Source organism: Gallus gallus, chromosome 5 (assembly GCF_016699485.2).
Source record: "Gallus gallus isolate bGalGal1 chromosome 5, bGalGal1.mat.broiler.GRCg7b, whole genome shotgun sequence".
NCBI classification, from domain to species: domain Eukaryota; kingdom Metazoa; phylum Chordata; class Aves; order Galliformes; family Phasianidae; genus Gallus; species Gallus gallus.
Window position 1 is genome coordinate 13,756,778 of NC_052536.1, and position 19,731 is coordinate 13,776,508.

Sequence of the window (19,731 nt, forward strand, 5' to 3'; positions counted from 1 at the left end):
CCGGGCACTCTCCTGAAGTCTCTCTATGGGACCTCACAGGGAGAAGGGTGCCCTCGTGTGTGAGCAAATGCCACACGCTTACGCAAGCCCGGGGCTCGGCGCTGCCACCTCCGCATGGAGGCTGCCGAGCCAGTTTGCAGGCAAATCCCAGCTGGGTTGAACTGGTTTGGATTTCCTCCCAGCAGCAGCCATGACCCCGTGGCTCTCCTACGTCAGTGAGTTGGCCGCAAGAAATAGGGCAGGAGGGAGAGCAGAGCTGGCACCCAATTTGGGTAATGACGTTCAGCCCGGCTCCAGCACCCTCAGCTTCCCACAGGGGTGAGTGAGCAGCCCCCATTTTGCACGAGGCAGCGCTGGAGCCCCGACACCCAACGTCCCCATGTGTTCCCTCCAGTGCTGCTGCACTGGGCCCGGTTCAGGGTTAGGGTGCAGCTGCAGCCATGCAGATGCAGGGGAGCAGAGGGGTGCTGGTGGGGCCGCCTGCTGCTGCAGGCTGGATGGGTGCTGCGCAGTGGGTCCCACGGTGCCCGGTTCGCCACGCGGGGAAGGGTGGGAGGCACAGATGGCAGCAGATGCTCTCATCACTGAAACCGATTTCAGCAGCATAGAAAACAAAACAAAAAAAAATCCTAGCAACTGATGAGCAGCTGAACAAAACCCTGCGCAGCGGTAGGGAGAAGAGAGTCCACTGCTGAGAGCCCTCAGCCCCGCGCAGAGCTGTCCTTACGGAGCCTCCAGCGTCTCACAACGTGATCGCCCCATGCCCGGTACAAAGGTCCCGCTCCTCCCATCCCCTGACTTTGACTCACGCTCCGTGCAGAGGGATTTTATTCAGCGCGCGTTTTGGTGCTGTTTCCCCTTTATTCCTCGGGCAGAGCCGCAGAGCTATCGCTGCAGCACACAGCCAATACACGGCACGGTGCGCACCTCCAGCCTCGCACCGCCCGTCCCCAGCAGCCGAGCAGAGGTTGATGCCGAAAGCAGTTCTTTGGGTGCTTAAAGCAACGGCGGCTCGGGGGCGAATCGTCCCTCAAGCGCTTTTTATCCGAAGTAGAGCACCTCCCCGCAGCGAGGAGCGGGCGGCCTCGGCATCTCTGCTCGGCACGCAGCGGGGGGGGACCCGGCCCCGGCAATGACAATGGCTGCACATCTGGTGCCCGGCAGCGCGGCGCTGCTTTGTTCCGCCACCACCATCCCGGCATCACCCCGGCCCTCCCCGCATCGCTTCCCCCGGTAGCGCCGGGTGCCGCCGGCCCCTTCTGGCCACCTCCCCCCCTCTCCTCCCGTTTGGGAGATGCTCTGCGGGTCGGCTCTGACCCCGGGCCGGGACAGCGGCGCTCCAGAGCCGGGCCCGGAGACGTTCATTTGAAGCCGCAACGCCTTCCCTTTGTAGCACGGCGGAGCGACCCGGGCGCGCAGGGGTCGCCGCACCGATCCGCTTCGCGCTGATTTTTGCAGCGGGAGAAGAGGACCCCGCGCGCCCGGACAGAAGAGGGTTAATTCCCAACACCCGGCATCCGCGCGGGCGGCCGGGAGGACGGCTCCCTCGCTTTCATAAGCGCCGGCAAAACCCCAAAGCTCCTCAACCCCAATCCGCCGCTAAGCCGGAGCCGCGGCGGGGCCGGAGCGGCGCAGCGGGGGGGCGCCAGGTGTGCCAGGTGGGCCACGTGACTCGCTCGGCCCCGCGGGCAGCGCGCCCTCTGCCCGAGCCGCGGCTCCGCGCCGCTCCGCGCCCGCGGGGTGACGTCACCCTGCTCTGCGCCTCCCGCGCTGATTGGCTGCGGATGACGTCAACGCTGTCTTTTTTTTTCTTTTTTTTTTTTTCCTCCTTCTTCCCCCCCCTTCTCCTCACCCCCCCCACCTCCCCCCCCCCGAGGTATGACCTCATCGCCGGCGCATTCCCGGCTCGCGGAGCGGCGCGGAGCAGCGCGGAGCTCGGCCGCTGCGCGGCATGCGGGCCCTGCGGAGAGGCGCGGCCGTCCGCGCCCGCCGCACCGGGTCAGTGTGAGCCGAGCCGGGCCGGGCTGGGCCGGGAGGGGACTGCCCTACAGGGCTCGGGGAGAGGGGCGCGGTGCGGCCGCGTGTGCGGAGCGGAGCCGCGGAAGGGCTGGGGGAGGTGCCGCTGTGCCCCGTTGGAAATACCCGCACCCAGCTTTACGTGCGCCCTTATCTGTACGGCTTTCGGGGTTTAAAGCGCGGGTGGGATCGTTTCGGAGCGAGCGCTAATAAAAAACACCTGCGGGGGGGCGGCGGGGCGGCGGGCGCAGGTGGGAGCGGAGCATCCCCGGCCTGCGCGGTGAGGGGCCGAGGGGGGGGACGGGAGCCGCGGTGACGGCGCTGTGCTGTTCCGATACCGAAAGGTTCGGAGCGTCGCTGCGCCCCCGGCTGCGAACGGAGCCGCGCGCGTTGGGCTGCGCGGTCCGTCCGGCGCTGCGCTGCTGCGGGCTCCGGAGGCGCTGCGGGAGGTGAGCGCGTCGTGCGCCCCGCTCAAACCGTCCCCCCCCCCCCCGTCCTTCCGCGTACGCGCGGAGCGGCCGTTCGTCTCCCCCCGTTCCGAAGCCGTTCTCTGCGTGCGGAGCGCCGGTCGGTTTCCCGAGCTCGGCGATGATTTCCCTTATTGATAAATAAGTTCCTTCTCCTTCCTTCTCTGCCCCCCCACCCCGCACACGCACACCCCTTTCTCCACCCCCAAAATTAAATTCCTGAGCAACGGCAAAAGCTGATGTCAGTGCCTCGGCTCGCATCGGGAAGCTCCGCGCAGGTCGGTGAGGTGCGGGTTGTTACGGGGAGGACGCGCCGCGGTGCGGGTTCCTTGCGGACGTTTGGGTTTTCCGGGCGCAGTAATGCGGTGTCACCCGCGGTTCCCAGGCGGGGAGCCCAGCCCTGCCCCGGGCGCGAGTGACCCTCCGTGATTTGGGGCGTAAAAGCACGGACTCCTTCCCGCAGCGATCGGCAACCCCAGCGAGATGCTGAGCGCTATGCCCGCAGCCCGGGGCCGCGGTAACCTTGCGGGCAGCCCCAGGAGCCCCGCGAGAGGCTCACTGCATTGTCTGCACCCGCGCTGTGCTGCGCAGGGCTCGGGCACGGCTGCAGCTTTGTGTCGGGAGGGCCGGGCGTGCGGTGCTCGTGGGTTTGGGCTCGGCGGCGCTGCGCAGGGCTCTGCAGGAGACGTTGGTCGGGTTCGGGGCTGGTTCCCGGATTGCCTTTGTGTTTGCTTGTGATGATCCCCAAAGCAAAACGTGCTCTGCGCCAAGAAAACTCTCATACCTATAGCTGGCTGCATTTGGGGTTTCTTGCTAAGGTACTTCTGAGGGCTCTGCGGGTGTATTCTTTCCAGTCTCGATGCGCGCAGCCGTGCTTCACCCCAACAGGCTTTAAACCCCTCGTGGGTTGTTGTCCTTTCCTTGATGCAGGTAAAGGGCTGGGGGGGACCTGGAGCTAGCATCACAAGGTGGCCAAGCCCTGGAGGAGCGCTCACTGTGTGGAGATACGGCAGGCACCATATTTGTGTGCTGGGTGGTTTTGCTGGGGCCGGGCACCTCGCCAAGGAAGCCACCGAGGTGCTGTGTTTGGAGAGGTCGCTGCCTAAAATCCAACACGGTACAGTTATTATGGTCAGAACCCCCCAGAGCACAGGGTACAGCTCCTCAGAGCATGCATCCTGCAGGGGTTTGGCCCTGCAACCGCCTCCCAAAAAACGCTCCTGAAGGAGGCTGCGGCTCTGTGGGGTTCTGGAAATGGCTTCTCGCAGCACCCACTCTATCCCTACCCCTTCCCCTGCTCCAGCTGCATTAATCTACATAATCAAGATAAGGTATGTTAAAGGTGCCTTCCCCTTCTGTTGGGCTCTGCTGCCCTTAGGTGCGCCTGCTCACAGGGATCAGAGGTTGGTCCTTGCTATGCGGTGTGATTGGAGCTGTGATCTGCAGCCTTGGATGCAATCAGGTGCAGAGCGCGTTCACGGCATCTGGGATGGGAGCAGGAAAAGGAGGGGTGTTCCATGCTTGACAGCCTTGATTTATGGTCTGAGCTTGTAGGACACTGCCGTCATCCCGAAACAGCCACAGCAAAGCAAATCTGCTGGGGAGCGTGGTGATAAAGAAAAGGAGCATGCAGGTGCTGGCTCCTGGGAGGGAGGACAGCAGGAAGGCTGAGCTGGGACATGTAGGTGGTTCTGCCTTTTGCTATGGGTTCCATGGCGGGGTTAAGGAGGTCTGCAGGACCCCCAGGGCTGAGGGGTTCCTGCTCTCACCCCACTCTTCTCCACGCTGCTCTGCAGAGGGGCTCCACAGCCCTGCGATGCCGTCATCCCAGGGGGAGCACTTGTGAGTTCTCCTCTGCATCTTGATGCCCTCTGGGTTTTAAAACCTGTTTTTCAAGCTTTCAATTTCTCCTCTGCAGGTACACCTGTCCTGCCTGGTGCAGGGTGGGAAAGGAGGCACCTGATGCGATTACATGCAGGCGTGGGGAAGGGAGGCGAGTGGGCTGGGATCACTCATCAGATAAGGGGCTAAATGACTGCTCGCAATTTTCTCAAGCTTGCTTGCTTGCAGAAACCTGCGCATGCGTTGCAAGCGAGCTTAGAGCACAGCAAGGGAGTGCAAAGACTGCAAAAATGGTGTCAGAGGCTGTCCTTAAAGTCAGGCAGAGCTCACGGTGCCGTGGTAGGATGTGTGCTGTGCCTGGCTGCGAGCTGCTGGCTTTGCCTTCTCTTCTGATCGAGGTGGGACAGAATGTGGCACGTGGCTGTGTCACATCCCTTGGGAATGATGCTCAGTGCCCTGCTGAGGGACATGTGGCACTTAGGGATGTGGCTCGGTGGGCACGGTGGTGATGGCTCAATGGCTGAATTTGATGATCTCAGATTATTTTTTCTAACCTTAATGATTTTATGGTTCTATGAATTATGCTCTTGTAGCAAGTGAGCACCTCGGTGACTCCATCTCCTCTTTATCAATGAAGTCATGGAAAAGCAAACAAGCTCTTATCTCTTCCAAGAACTGATTGTAGGCTTCCTACCCTAACCCTTGGGTCGGTGCCATCCGTGAGGCTCCTTTTGTTCTCAAACCTCTCTGCTTTGAGCAGGAAGAGGAGAAGCCCCTACTGTAGGGTAAAGCAGAGCTGTACCGGGGCCTTGCCACTATTGATTTTGCTGTTTTGATATTGCTATTCGATTCATCCTCTGAGAGCCTTCTAGACCCTACAAGACCAGGGAACCTGGGCAGGTGTGCAGCAGGTGGTCCTTTGCTTTGCATACAGCTTCTGTGTGTTAGAGTGCTGCTCAGGACCTCCTGTTTTCCAAAGTAATGTGTGGTGCCTGGAGAGGTATCTGATGCTCCTGAAGATAGGTGCAACTGGGACTGGGGGAGATTCCAGACTGCACTGTACAAAGGTGAAATAAGCAATGCCCTTTGCGCTGGGGTTGGAAACCCTTCCTTAATTCCATCTTTTCTCCCCATTCTTCTTACGTGTATTTCCTTGTTTGCTGTGCATGGAAAGTCCAACCCAACGCCTGTGCATGACTCGTCTGCCTTTGTTGCACCTTATTCTTTTTTAATCAAACCTTCAGGTTTCTTGGGGCAAAGCCCTTGTGTTCAGGCTTTCCTCTGGACAGTCTTGGGATGCACTCTTGCAATTGGCAGAGGGCTGAGTTCTGGGGAGCCTCGTTTCTGAGCCTGCTGACAACTGGGAATGGTTCTTTTGGTGACCAGGACAAGGCGACCTGACCTGGTGTTGGAATTGGCCCTGCGTTGGGAGAGTGGTTGGCCGGGTGAGCTGCTGAGGTCTCTTCCAACTTACATTACGCCATGACTCTTCCATACCTGCCTGCCATTCTGATTCTCCCTGGCTTTTGTAAAACTGGAGAGGGCTTTGGTGCTGACACCTGCTGCTGCTGCCCCTGGAGGAAAGCTGGAAAGGTGGTCCTGTGGGACTGAGATGTGATGCTTGGAATTACTCTGCGGGGTGGCAGGGGGACAAAATGCTTCTCCGCACTGGATGGAGCTGACTGCTGGGGGGAAAGAAGAATGCAAATCTCTGACTGGGCAAAATCTCCCTAGACACATCCTCATGTAAAGCAATTGCTTTTTACCATTAAAAATAGATCGGTGCATTCTCTGCTTGCTTGCTGAATGAACGCTGATGCCTGTAATTCTGTGTCATCCTCGCAATCTCTTCTGCTTTGAGCTTGGCTGCCTCTTTGTCTGGCACCTGAACAGGGTTCATTCAGCAGTAACTGATCCAGAGATAAGTGTGAGCTCTTGTGTAGTCTCACAGGGCTGGAGGAAAGGTGAGGAGCCCTGATCTGATGCTGCTTAGCTGCTCGGCCTGCAACCCTAAAGGGGCACGGCTTGGTGTGTTCGTGGATGCTTAATGGTCAACTCCAGTGATGAGTTAGACCTTCTGATATGGAAACTGGCTAGAGGATGTGGAAGTTCTGTGTATGTCATGGTATATCACTCATGTTTGGAACAGGCTGCCCAGGGACGCGGTGGAGTCACCATCCCTGGAAGTGTTCGAGGGAAGAGTAGATGTGGCACTGAGGGACAGATCAATGGGTACGGTGGGGATGGGCTGGTGGTTGTTCTAGATGATCTTAGTTGTCTTTTCCAGCCTGAGTGATTCTATGATTCAATGTGTGGATAGAGGAAGAGCTGCCAAACACTTTGATCCTCCTCCCCAAGTCACCTCAGACTGACCTGATGAAACCACTTGGTAATGAATCATATTAGGCAGGAGAGGAGGAGAGGAGGGTAGAGATGTTGGTGTGGGCTTTGCCTGTCTTGTGTGCTTTTCCTACATAAAGGAAATCCTTTGAAACTCATAGTTGGTGCTTTCTTGTTGTGGCTGAGAAAAGAGGTGGAGACCTGGCTGACATGTGCTAATTCATCCCAAATATGTGAGCAATATAGCTTTTGTGCCCATGCAGGAAGGTTAGCAAGGCTTGAACCAGGATAGAAAAGCCTTGAAAAGTGTAGGAAACCATCTTGATGGATTTATCATTTAATGGAAAATCAGCTCCCTTTCATTTGGGTTAAATTCTGGGTCTCCTAAGAAGAGCCAGAGTTTTGGTGAGCTTAGGGTGGCATCACTGGGCATTAACCTAAACTGGCTGGAAAACTGTGTTAGCATCTGCATCTGTACCTCAGCTTACACTGGTTGAGATCAGAAACTGTGTAAAAGATGCCAGAAGAAAGAAAGTCTTGTTACTGTCCTCCAGTGAGTCTGGGAGCCCTGGTTGCTGTTTCCAGGGCAGATGCCAGCAGGTTTGCCAGGTGCTTGCTTCACCTTCTATGCTTCCACCCTTTACCTCGCCTGTGGCTGTCTCGGATTTATTTAATTTGTCACTGTCCTTATGAAGTGAAATTGGGATGTTTTTATCTCAGCCCAGTGCTTTCTTTTCCTTAGCATGTAGGTATCATGGGAAATTAGTCTGCAGGTCCTGGAAACCCTTTCTTCAGGAGACAAAAACGGCACCCAGCAGGTATTTATGGTGTTTGGTGTCTTAGGACAAGAGATCAGGACCAGCCCTGCTGAAGTATCTAACTGCATACCTTTCTGGTCTACCTCTGTCTGGGTTTACTGCAAACAGGCAGATGAGACATTGGAGATCCCAAGATAAGCCCATGGGGATGGTCTTTGGGCTTGTCCAGTGGAAATGCAGCAAAGGTGGGGACATCAGGCAGTGGGAAGCAGGGAAGCATCGTTGGGACTGGGTTCTGCTTCTTCTATGCATCATGTAGGACAAGAGCTAATGGCTTCAAGTTGCTCCAGAGGACATTCAGGTTGGATATTTGGAAAAAGTTCTTCCAAGAAAGAGCAGGGAGGTGTTGAACAAGCTGCCCAGGGTGGTGGTGGAGTCACTGTCCCTAGAAGTGTTCAATAAAAGGTAGATGTGACACTGAGGTAAATGGTGTAGAGAGGTCACAGGCATGGGCTGATGGTTGAACTGGATGATCTTAGTAGTCTTTCCAACTTCAGTGATTCTGTGTCCTCTGCTTTACACCCTGTTGTGGTGTGTGCCAGACTGCTCAAAGGAGAAGATGCTTTCAGCTCTAAGACATGAACCTGGCTGTCTCTCAGCTTGGCAGGAGGAGGATGGAAATGAAATAGCTTTGGTATTAGAAAGCAGCATGCATGGGAGCTCCATCTGCAGCATGGGCAAAGGCAGAGATTAAATGGTTGGCTGGTCATGGATAACCTTTGGTCTTGTCTTTTGTAGGCTTTAAAGGAAAGCTTGTATTTATACTACAGGGGAAATCCATATAAATCATCTTAGAAGTACAAGTCTAAGAAGAGGAGATAGTGGCATTGTCATCTAGACTCCAGCAGTATAGGCTGCTGTTCTTCCCTGTTGGCTTTCCCTGCCCAGCAGCACTCCAGAAATAATTCTGGGAGGAACAAGATCATGACCTTTACACACGATGTGGGCAGGTTGGGAGGTGATTTCATTTGCAGCTACAACCCACCAAGCATTGCTGGTGCAATCCGTGTTCTGGACAACTCATGGTGGGCACAGCTGGAATGTACACTCCTGCTTCCCAGCATCATCCTCCAGTGATGATGCCTCCCTCCGCCATCCTCTGGTGGTGGGGGCTGCCTCCTCCCATAGCCCTGTCTGCATGGAGAGTTGGGAGGGGGCTCTTGTCTCGGAAAGAAGGCACTCAGCACTTGTGGGAAGCGGTGAATGGGGAAGTGAGGTGAGCATCAATGGGGCTGTGTGAGGCTTCTCTGTCTTGGGAAAGCCTCTGTGAGTCTCGGAGGGTGAGAACAGGGCAGTGGTTGCAGAGGGACTGCACAGTGATGCTGTCTCATCTTCACCTCCTGGGAATCACAAAATGTCTTTCCTCATCCTTTAGCCTCATCAGGGAAAGGCAGACGAGTAGCCTTTATGTCTGAGTAGTGAATATGGTTAGTGATGCTTTTTAACCTCATTTTAAGGAGGAGAAGACAAAAACGTGTGGTTTTTTTTCCGTCTTAGCAGAGAAATCCTTTGTGCTCTATCTTAAAGGGATATCGAGCAACTGCTAAGTGATTGGCAGCACTTCCAGCATGGCTACTGCAGGCACCTATGGCTTTGTCCCAGTGCCACCACGGGGGATTATTCATGCTCCAAATTCCCCTCCCCAGATGAAAGCTTGCGTCTCTCACCGGGAGATGCTATGCAGTTCACAATGCTGGGAGAAGCAGAAGGGGATCAGTAGATGGGCTGGGCTGCAAAGCAGATGGGATGGAGCAAGGAAAGGCATCCTGGAGCTTCATAATGGCCCGTCTTGCCCCGTGCCGTTGGCTGGGCTGGAGGCAGCAACTCGAGCATCCTGCGGGATGTGAGCTGAAGGCGCTGCGGTAGCATCGCCTCGGGCCAGAGACGCAGTCGTTGCCTGGCAGCTGCGAGTTTCCAGGGAAACCAGAGGTGCTAACTTGTTAATGAGCCCCGCGTCCCTGATTGCTGCTGCAAAATAATAATAATTAGTAATAGGGCCGTGTTTTAGGAATCCCTCAAACAGCAGGAGCCTGCCGAGGGGAGTTCGCTAAGTGCCGAAGCACTAGAAAGAAAAGTGGGGATGGAGAAGAAGGAAGGGCGGAGAGCTTGGCAAAAGTGCCATGTTTTACATCTTGATCTGTGTCTTGGGAGCTGGCAATCAGCAGGGTCCTGCCAGTGTCCTGGGTGGTAAGCCTGGGGCTGGTGAAAGTCCTTCAGGAATGGCTGCTTTTGGGGGTTACGCGGGGATGGCGAGCAGGCATTGCTCTGTGGTGGTAGCCCTGTGGGCATGCTTGTGGATCCCCAGGCTCGCTTATGTGATGGAGATCCATTTGAGAATGGTTTGGGTTGGAAGGAACCTTGAAGATCATTTAGTTCCAACCCCCGGCTGTGGGAAGGGACGTATCCCACTAGCCCAAAGCCCCATCCAACCTGGCCTTGAACCTACAGATTCTCTGAAGGTTGATGGGATCAGGGCTGCCAGTCCCTGAGATATAATTGTTTCCTTAGCTCTGTGCTCAGGCGCACGTGGGTGCTTTTTCCAGCACCCGTGTAGCCAGGTTTGACCCTTCTTTCAGCATTATCTGTGTGCAGCCTACCTCACAAAGGCAGTTCATGGCACTTCCATGTTCTCTGCCAGCAGCCAGTCATACCCTGTTTCTGGTCTTCAGCTTCATTTTGTGAGTTCACTTCCTTTTCTAGAAGCAGATTTTGGAAGTTCAGCACAAATCTCCAGTAGTCTTTTGCAGATGATGAGTAGCAGTGCACCTGAGGTCCTTTGCTCTGTGCTCTTTGCAGACTGGGAGGCTGTTTTGCTGGAAGTATTCTTCCTTTTCCTCTGCACCTTAATCTCTTCTGTCTGCATTTATTTTGAATGGAAATAGGAAGCAACAGTAGAAAGAACTGGAACAGGGCTAGGAGAAAAGGAAAGCTTGAAGGAATAAGAAGCTGGCCTGCCCAAGGCAGCAAGGGGAGCAGCTGCTGATGTGGGTCGTGGGTGGAGAGAAGGTAGGGATCACCAGAACACAACCACAGGTGGATGTGCCAGTTAGTGAGGTTTATGATTGCTGTAGGGATGTGCTGGCCTTCCTGTTAACATCCCCAAGAGAAACTAGACCTGTGACCTTCCTGTAGCCACATATTTCTGCTGAGGCCTTGTGCAAGATGAGGAATTGAGGAAGTGGCCTCCACCTTGGTGACTGTTGAGCCAGCACAGGGGTGCGTTCCCATGGTTCTTCCTGCCAGAAGGACAGACTTGGGTCAGGGTGTGTTTGGAGTTTTCTTCTGGCTGACCAGAAGAGGGTCACAGCCAGGGAGACTCCTGGCAAGCAGGTGTCTTAATGCCTATGCATTAAGTCCTCTGCCTAGCTTTCCATCCCTCAGCTGCAGCATGGCCCCTCCTGCTTTGCTGTCCCCATTCAGCTAAGCCATGTGTCCATCTCCTCATTAAAGGCACTCCAGGGAGAGGTGGGATTAAAGGATTATGGTAATGTTCTTCAGGAACACTCGAGAAGATTAAGATGGCTTTAATATACTGATAAGAGAGGGACGCAGCTATGTTTCTGGAACCCTAATTTAGGCCTCAGGTTAACCTTTTCCCCTTGTGCTGGAGGCTGGTCTCTGGTCAGCGTGGTGAAGGAGCAGGCCTCTTACTTCAGCAGTGCTCCTCCATGGCCACGTTCCTTTGCTTTTCCTTGGCATTTGTACTATGGTTGTCCAAGAGGAGGGCACTGTGCAAGTTCAGAAGGACCCAGCTCCCTCAGGGCCTTGTGGGACTGTGCTCAATTGGTATCTCCCTCCCTTGGCAAGGCTTCAGGAGAGAGGCGTGGAATGGGCCTACCTTCCACTGCCTCTTTCCACCTCTCTAAGGTGGAACTGTGCACAGGACCTGGCTCGCTTGGGTCACCTCTACCTGCCACCGGGTCTGACTGGCAGTGCTGGTGCAGACGGATGTGTGTCTGGTTGCTCTGCAGGAGGGTGGCTATCAGTGCAGAGGGAAAACTCCGCTTGTGTCTTCTGACTTCGTCCACACAAGCTCTTGGTCATCTGTCAACACTTCATGCATGGAAAGCCTCTCTCTGAGCAAAGGAGATCAGTGATCTTCTGTTCTTCCCAGACCCCCCGTAGTTCACCCTTGTTCATTATCTGGGGAGCAGATAGCCTGTTATCTCTGGAAATACTGTACAACATGTCCAGTGCATTGGATCACTCCTTCCTCTCACTTCAGCCTTTCATTCTTATCCCTCTGCCTCAGTATTACCCCCATCCTTTTTGTCTGTCGCCTTCCCCTGCTCCCTTTTATTTCTTGGATGTAATTGGAGGAGCCAAGAATTCGCAGCCTGCTGTCCTGATGGGGAAGGGAAGCAGAAAGCGATTTGGGGAGTGGGGTGTGAAAGAAAGACAGGGAGGGGGGGGGGAGGCTGGCTAATTTGCATCCTTTCTGAGTACCCCGGCTCTATAGCCAAGGTACAGCAGGGGGTCTTCTGGCAAGGCAGCAGCGACGTAATGAGGTGTGTCATATCCCAGCAGGGGCCGGCCTCGCTCCCTCTCACACCCCCTAATTAGAACTGTTTCAATTTTTAAGCCCCCCTGGAGGAGTGCTGTGGGGAGGGGGAACTGTGAGCCGCCTGCTGTGGGGCCAGGGACAGCGATGCCATAATGCCACAGGGCTGCAAAATGCTTTGTGCCAGAAGGGGCCACCGCTATTGCAGCTTTTAGGGGATTTTTCTTTTTTCTCTCTAAGTTGAACAAATGTGTTAGCAGCATGTATGCGTGCAGGGACATCTACCCCCTGCTTTGGAGAGGAGGTCTGTCAGCCCAGGGAAATAGGAGGGCTGCTAATGCTGAGGTTGGAGAGCTGTAGATGCTAAAATATCCTCATATCAGCAGCTGTATGTCCTTTTAATGCAAGCTGGCTGCATCTTCAAGGTTTGGTGACAGGTTGCAGAGGTCCCTGAGTTGGAAGGGACCCCAAACGGCCATTTGGGCCATCTCCCCTGCAATGAACAGGGACACCTACACTAGATCAGGTGCTCAGAGCCCTGTCCCACCTGACCTTGAGTGTATCCTCAGCTAAGGCATCCACCACCACTCTGGGCAACCTGTTCCAGTGCTCAGTGTCCTACCCGAGTATCTTTTCTTGTGATGTGGGAGCTCCCAAGAACTGCTGCTTGCTCTGAGCAGGGTGACTCATAAGCCTCCTGTAGTCCATAGACTAAATCCTGGCCCTACAGAAGTCAATGAAAATCTTTACACTGGCCTTTACAGGCATGGTAGTCATAGTCTTCTTAATTCAGATGCATTAAAGCCTCCATGCAACAGCTTGTGGGTTCTCTCTAAAATGCTTTCTGGAAGAAACAAGAGGAGCCTGGTAATAGCTCTGCTTATTTTCTGAATGGCTGTGGCAGCATTAAAACTTAATGCCATTAAAACTGACCTTCAATGACGTGTGCCATTAAAACCTAAGATGACTCCCTGACCGGATCACACTGGTTGACCCCATGAGCTGCTCTTGGAGCAAGCTCAACTCTCTTTGGCTGCTAAGATGGAGCCTCATATGTCCCACTGTGCATGAGGCCACTTCTAAAGCCTGCACAAGTCAGGTACTAAAAAGCCACAAAAAGAGCTTTCTAAGAAAATTGTGGCCATGTCCTTGTCCCACTCTTCTGAAGGCCAAGCCCTCAGCCCAGAGTAAGCAACCAGTTAAGTTGAGAGGAAATGGTCCTCAAGTTAAGCCAGGGAAGGTTCAGGTTGGATGTTAGGAAAGAATTCTCAGAGTGTTGAGGCACTGGGCCAGGCTGCCCAGGGAGGTGGTGATGTGACCATCCCTGGAGGCGTTCCAGAACTATGGGGATGTGGCACTGAGGGACGTGATTCAGTGAGCATGGTGCGGGTGGGTCAGCGGTTGGACTTGGTGACCACAGAGATCTCTTCCGATCTTAACGATTCTATGATTCTGTCATTCTCATCTATGTTGTCCTGCCACCTGACCGGTGTCTCTCTACTGTCCTCTCTCCCCAGGTTCAGCACCATGAGTAGGCAGCCTGGGCGCTAGCAGTGTGAGGAGCCCAGCACGGTGCTGCTCCACTCACACCTTGCCTCACTGCTCGTCCCTGTGGAGAGACGGGTGCTGGCAGCCCACCCTGCCCTTCCGCCCCGCTCGCCCTAGAGCGGACGGGCCCGTTATGGCCGGAGACAGACTCCCACGCAAAGTGATGGATCCGAAGAAGCTGGCCAGCCTCCTGCGGAATGGAGCGGAGGGCACCCTGGTCATCGATAGCCGCTCCTTCGTGGAGTACAACTCCTGGCACGTCCTCAGCTCTGTCAACATCTGCTGCTCTAAGCTGGTCAAGAGGCGGCTCCAGCAGGACAAGGTCTCCATCACAGAGCTCATCCAGCCCACCTCCAAGATGAAGGTATGGGGATAGGGAATGCCTCTTTACCCCGCTGGGGATACGTATGTTTGCAAAGCCGCTGCCTGCAGGGGCAATGTTGTGCAACCTGCACCATATCCTGTGCCCTGTTGCCTGCCCTCTCCTCTTTGACACTACCTTCCTTCTGAGAGCTGGAAGACCAATGGCCACGGGGCTCTCCTGGAGGACTTGTTTATTGCCCCCACTCCAGTGACATGCCCTCCCCAGGCCAGTCTAACAGGTACGTCAGCCTCAGGAATTGCCCTGTGCTGGCAAACAAGCCCCAAAGCCTTCCTGGAGCTGTAAGCTTAATCCCTTGCTAAAAACTCTTCCCCTCCCCTCTGTCATCTCTAACTCCATTCAGGGACATGTAATCCTCCTCCCTTGTGACGCCAGGAGCTCTTATCCGGTGTCATGGCATATTATCTCTCCCAGGCTCTTCTCTCTATCTCTCCCCGTTAAATAATAGAGGTGGCTCTGAGCCATGGCTGCCAGCCGAAATAGCGCTGAGTGCCCCCGTGGTGGCCCAGGCAGGGTCCTGCCCACCGTGAGATGCTGCCATCGGTGAGGCAGTGGAGTTGCCTTGTCCCCTTTACACCCCAGTGCCCCAGGGTCCCATCACCTCATCCACCCGGCATTCCCAAAATGGCACATCCCCACTGCAGCACGGCTTTGCCGTGGGGACCCTCGCCCGTCATTTTGGGGTGACGCTGCCCCATGCCAGCCCACTCCCCCACCACCGTGCTCCTGCTTTTCACATTCCCCAGCTCCCCCCTGCTTGTAATTTTATGGCAAAGCGAGGGTAATTCAGGCGATTAATCAAATGCTGGGCCCAGCTGGAGCCATCTGCGGCGTGTCCCCCCCCCCCCCCCCCCCTCGCCACTCCGCGAAGCCACCGCCGTCCGTATTGGCTGCTGGTGACATCACCCTGCCAGGATCAAGGAGTCGGAAGGGGGGTTTGGGGGGGGGGGGCGGGCAGCCTCGCTCCAAGCTGCTTCAGCGATGCTGTGGGTGCTTTGGAGGGGATTGCAGGGAATGATTCTTGAACGGCTTGAGCCGTTTGCAAATCCCCGGGGGAATAAAGCAGGAATAATCAGTTTTCACGAGCTGGGAGCCAGCGCGGTGCGGCTGCCCTCCTCCTGGCGAGGGTCACCTCTGCAGTGGCCGCTGTCACGTGGAGCGGCAGCAGCAAAAGCACCGCCACTTTGTAGGGGAGGGAGGAAGAGAAGGATGGGGAGGGGGTGCATGAAGAGTTAACATCAGCTGATGCCATTCCGCCTGCAAGGCTGCAGCTCAGCAGCTGCAGAGATGCCGCAGCAGGCGGCAGTGGCTCCCAAAGGATGCTCTTGCACTAACATGGGTGGCTCTTGTTCTGGTTCTGTCCTGCTAAGGATTGTCCCCAACCTTCCCAGCCGTCCTGGGGCTGCCAGTGTCTCTATGGAAGGAGCAACATCTCCTCCCCGCTCCTGCATCTTTATGCAGCTGTCCATCCTTACACGGGGAAGTGGTGCCAAACCCTGTCCGGGTGGGGACAGGGAGGGACAGGGGCATGGCTGGCGCTGGGAGCAGATGGCAGGAAGGGTGACATCAGTGGTGCGATTGTCCGGCCCCATTATTCCTCCTGACGGGCCTCCCGCCCTCCTCCTGTTTCCTGTTCTTGGCCAGGGCTGCCAAGACAAAGGCAGCTGGGAGCACCGCCGTGTGCCCAAAAGGATGGGGTGCTGCAGAAAGCCCAGCTCAGCACACTCCTTCCTTGCTTGTGCAACCCCAGAAATCTCAGCCCCGATGGGCATTGGTCACCTTTTGCCCATCGTTTGGTTGGGCAGCACAGTTTTCCATCCGGTGTGACAAAGGGTGCTGCTCACAGCTCTTGGGGGTGCTCTGGTTTGGAGGGTAACAGCAAGCGCATATCTTGGGCAAGCTCTGCATGCTGGGAAAGAGGGAATGGGGAAAATCAATATCCCTTTGTCCTTCCATTGCGATACGCCTATCACCTGCCCTGGAAGTGGGGACGTGTCTGAGCCAACCCTCCCTACATCCTGACGTGTGCTGTATTCCCATTATACACACGTATTTTCCCCAGGAGCTGCATGGCTGGAGCAGAGCTGCAGCCCACAGTCTGGGCTAAGAAACTGCAGCACTTATCCATTTCCCAGCAAATTACTTTTATATTTTTATTTTATTCCAAGGAATTCCAATTATTCCAGCAATAGTCTTCCTTGGCACAAAAATGCACTACCTGAGCTGCTTTTGTTTTCAAACCTGATGCCAACTGGAACCATTCGGCTCCTCAGTGCCATTTCGGGGGAAGAGGTTGTGGGAAATTCCTGCTTAGGGGTTTATTTTGAGTTCTGGAGGGAAATGCTAAAAAGTTTGCTCCTTTAAGATCTCCTTGGAAAGTCTTCCCACATCTTGACCTGTTCTCTCTTCCCAAAACGCAGCTGTCTCTGGGAATGGCTGTAGCAGTGGTTCGAGGCATGACAACAGTCTACCAGGGCTCTGGGGATGTGTATTTATTTACTGGAGGAGCCCAGCCCTGGAAGCAGCTGCTTTGCTCTAGGGAAAGCCAGGGCTTATTTCTGAGCCCTGTGCCCGGCTGCTTTTTATGTTTATGGAAGTGGTGTTATTTCAGTGGAGTGATTCACTGTGTTTTGAAACAATATGTGACTGAGATGTCTGGGGTAATTGGGATAATAAGAATACCTCGCTCTTATCTTAGCCCAGATCACCTGGAGGGCTCAGACTGCCCTGCGTGGCAGATAAGTGCCATTTGGGGGTATGAAACCACTCAGTGCCCAGAACAAAATGAGGAGATACGCGTGGGAGATACCTCTGGGGGAGGGATGGGCGCCCCAGGAATGGCCAGTGGGTTCCCCAAAGGTGGTGTTCCTTCAAAGCTTGGGGGCAGAGACCTGAGTGACTTGGTGGGACCATAGCACCTGCGGTAGGAAATGGTTGTTAGACTCAGTGATGATGGTTGAACTCAATGACAGGTGGACTTGGTGAGGGTTGAGCTTGATCATCTAGAGGCCTTTTCCAACCTAGGTGATTCTGGGGTTGTGTGAAATACCTGTTCCATCTGAGCCACAGGACTGGAAATGCCAGCACTTCCGTGTGTGGTGTGTCATGAATCCTTGCTACGCAATGCATGTTTTCCTTCAAATCAGGCTTTCCCCTCTGCCCATTTCCACAGCCCTTGCCCCACCACGCTGGGTATTTGTTTCTGCAGCCGGGCCATGCTAGGCCAGTGCTTGTTTGGCATTTACATCAAGTGAAACCTTATAACTTTAATAAGATGTAAACCGTGTCACACATATCTGCCGTTGCTCAGCAACCCTGCAGTAATGGCCAAAACAAAGCCTCCCCGTGCGGAGGGAACACTAAATCCTATTGTGGGATAATTCTGCTCGGCCAGAGCTGTTATCTCCCCTGATGCCCCCTGTGGCCACCCTGGCCGGGGTGCAAACCCCTGCCCAGTCCCCTCCTTGCCTCGCTTTTGGGGAGACGCATTTGTGGTGCTTCAGGCTGGGTTTTCAGGACAGCGTACTGTGGTGGAGGGCAAAGAAAGCTATGAAGAATGTCAATGGCACGTCCAGAAGCGGCCACTGATTTTACTCACCTTACACAATTTTCAATGTCTTATTTTAAAATTCTCCATCCTTTCCTCTTCTCTCTCCTCCTGCCACTTCCTTTTCTTTCTTCCCTTTGTCCTTCTTACCCACGTGGCCAAATTTGCCTCCCGGTGCCCCACTGATTTCCAGTGGCTGTCCTCAGCCCTGCAGTGAGTGGTACAACGTATAAAATCCACGTGTACTTCAGTTTTATTGGGATGCAACTCCCATTTCAGGGCAGAGAAGAAACAGCATGGGATGTCAAAGCATCCCAACTGCTGCTTCGTTGCAGCTTGAGGGCTGGATCTGCTTTGGGAAGATGGCTGCACACCTCAGGGTGCTGCAGAAACCTTGACCTAGGCGTTGGGGGAATATATTTTGAGCATCATATTTGTGGTTGTGCTAATATCTATAGCAACTCAAAGGTAGCAAGACAGGGCAAGCAAGTGATAGGGCAAAAGGAGGGGAATGTTTATGAGTGCTGCCCAATTCGAGGAGTCTCATAATGAGGTTCTGAAGAGATATGCATGGGGAGGGTTGTGTTGATCACCTGAATGGTATGCAGCAGTTCCAACTCTCTTGTTTCACAAGGAGTGCAGCAGGGCATCACACCAGAAGGGCTTCCTGTGCATGGAGGGGAATGACTGGGTGCTGTGGCTGGTGTTGGTGCTGGAGTACTCATTTACATCTGTGGGGCAGACACAGATGTGCGGTACCCAAACCATCGTGGTTGTGCTCCCTCCACAGAACACCATGTGCAGAAGTGAGTCCTGAGTTTCTCTAATGCCAGTTTTTTCTATTCCCTACAGGTGGAGGCAGAGGAGCACCAGGATGTGGTGGTCTATGACCAGAGCACACGGGATGTGACCGGCTTGGCTGCTGACAGCTTCCTCTCCATCCTCCTGGGCAAGCTGGACAGCTGTTTCCACAGTGTCTCCATCCTCACAGGTAGGAGTGGAACCACTCAAGGGCAGCAACAGTGATGATGATGATGATGGGTGATGATGGTGCTGTTGCACTGTAGGATGATGGCCCCCTTGGTGTGGCTCTGTGTTACCATTTCACTTGGTGCTTGTGCAGTTATTGTGGATTTATGGTGTTGTGGCCATGTGCCCTGTGATGAGCATGTTACCATGAAGGGAAAGTTGAAGCTGCCTCTAATTCTGGTGGCTGGGGGACTGCCTGGCTGGCTACTTCCAACCCAAACCATTCTGTGGTTGCATACTTGGGGTAAATGCCATTGAACCAGAGTTGTGGTGGGTGGAGCAGAGGAATAATGGGAATAAAGCACTCAAGTCTGACAGTTTGAGGATTTCAAAGGCAAGCAAGGACTATGATATCGTGCCAAAAATGATTAGCATGGAGCTATACTGAGGCCACTGTCCAAGGTTTTCATGGTGTATCCAAGGGCACAGCTTGGTACATAATGCCAAAATGGAGAATGCAGATTTGGTCATGTCCTGGAGGGAGTCTGCCTTGTCACTGGGACGAGTCAGGAAGGAGCCTTTGTTGTAGACCTAAAAAAAACCGCCACGCTCTGGTCCCTTGTAAGGATGATGTCACTCACTGACACCCAGCCCATGCAAGCAAGTGAGCAGCCCTGGTCTTGACAGCCGTCCCTGTTCTCCCTGGATGTGGCACCGAAGACCCCCATGCAGGTTTGTTCCCGCCTGCACTAGGTGTGAGATGAAGTTTAAGACCCCCAATTAAAACCCGTTTACAGGCTTCTCAGACCTTCCCTTCCGCCCTGCCTTCCCCCTGCTGAAGTCCTCAAAGAACTGCATTCCCGACTGGTAATTGCTGAGGTTTTGGCAAAGCCTCTACTGCTCCCTGTGCCTCAGGATGGCAGGCTGCACGGCCTGGAGCCTGCTAATGGGGAATGCAGGCTGCTAATGCATGGAAAAAAAAAAAAGAAAGAAAAAAAAAGGAACTGAAATGTAGCACACTGGGTCATGGCTGCTGAGTTTTATATGGAAATCATGACTCAAAAACACTGCTGAAAGCATCCAGAGGGAGGCTGGGCACGCTTTCTGACACACGCAGTTTCCTCCTTGCTGTAATGTGGGCAGCAGCCGGGATATTTTTGACCCAGGTCTGCAGTGCCTGGGAGGTCTGAGGGGGATGTATGTGAGGCCAGAGCCTGACCCCTTGCCAGGCTTGAGCTAGAGCCCTCCCTGCCTTGCAGGCGGGTGTGCATCCTGCCGAGGCATTGGGTTCCATCTTGATC

General features: G+C 54.6%; 1 protein-coding gene across 7 annotated transcripts in view; it reads left to right on the plus strand.

The window, feature by feature from the left end:
• The first annotated feature begins 802 nt into the window (after positions 1 to 802).
• Positions 803 to 19,731, plus strand: part of DUSP8 (dual specificity phosphatase 8) — a 39,670-nt gene continuing 20,741 nt past the window's right edge. Inside the window, exons 1-4 of one of the 7 annotated variants that reach the window (XM_015286688.4) lie at positions 2,725 to 5,770; positions 7,408 to 7,483; positions 13,502 to 13,896; positions 18,314 to 18,452. In XM_015286688.4, coding sequence (XP_015142174.2) covers positions 13,666 to 13,896; positions 18,314 to 18,452 — 370 coding nt within the window. In that variant the 5' untranslated portion in view covers positions 2,725 to 5,770; positions 7,408 to 7,483; positions 13,502 to 13,665. Of the gene's footprint in view, positions 1,659 to 1,892; positions 2,466 to 2,724; positions 7,484 to 13,501; positions 13,897 to 18,313; positions 18,453 to 19,731 lie in introns of those variants that run through there. The other 6 variants (XM_046942285.1, XM_046942286.1, XM_001232892.6 and 3 more) reach the window with 6 other exon arrangements.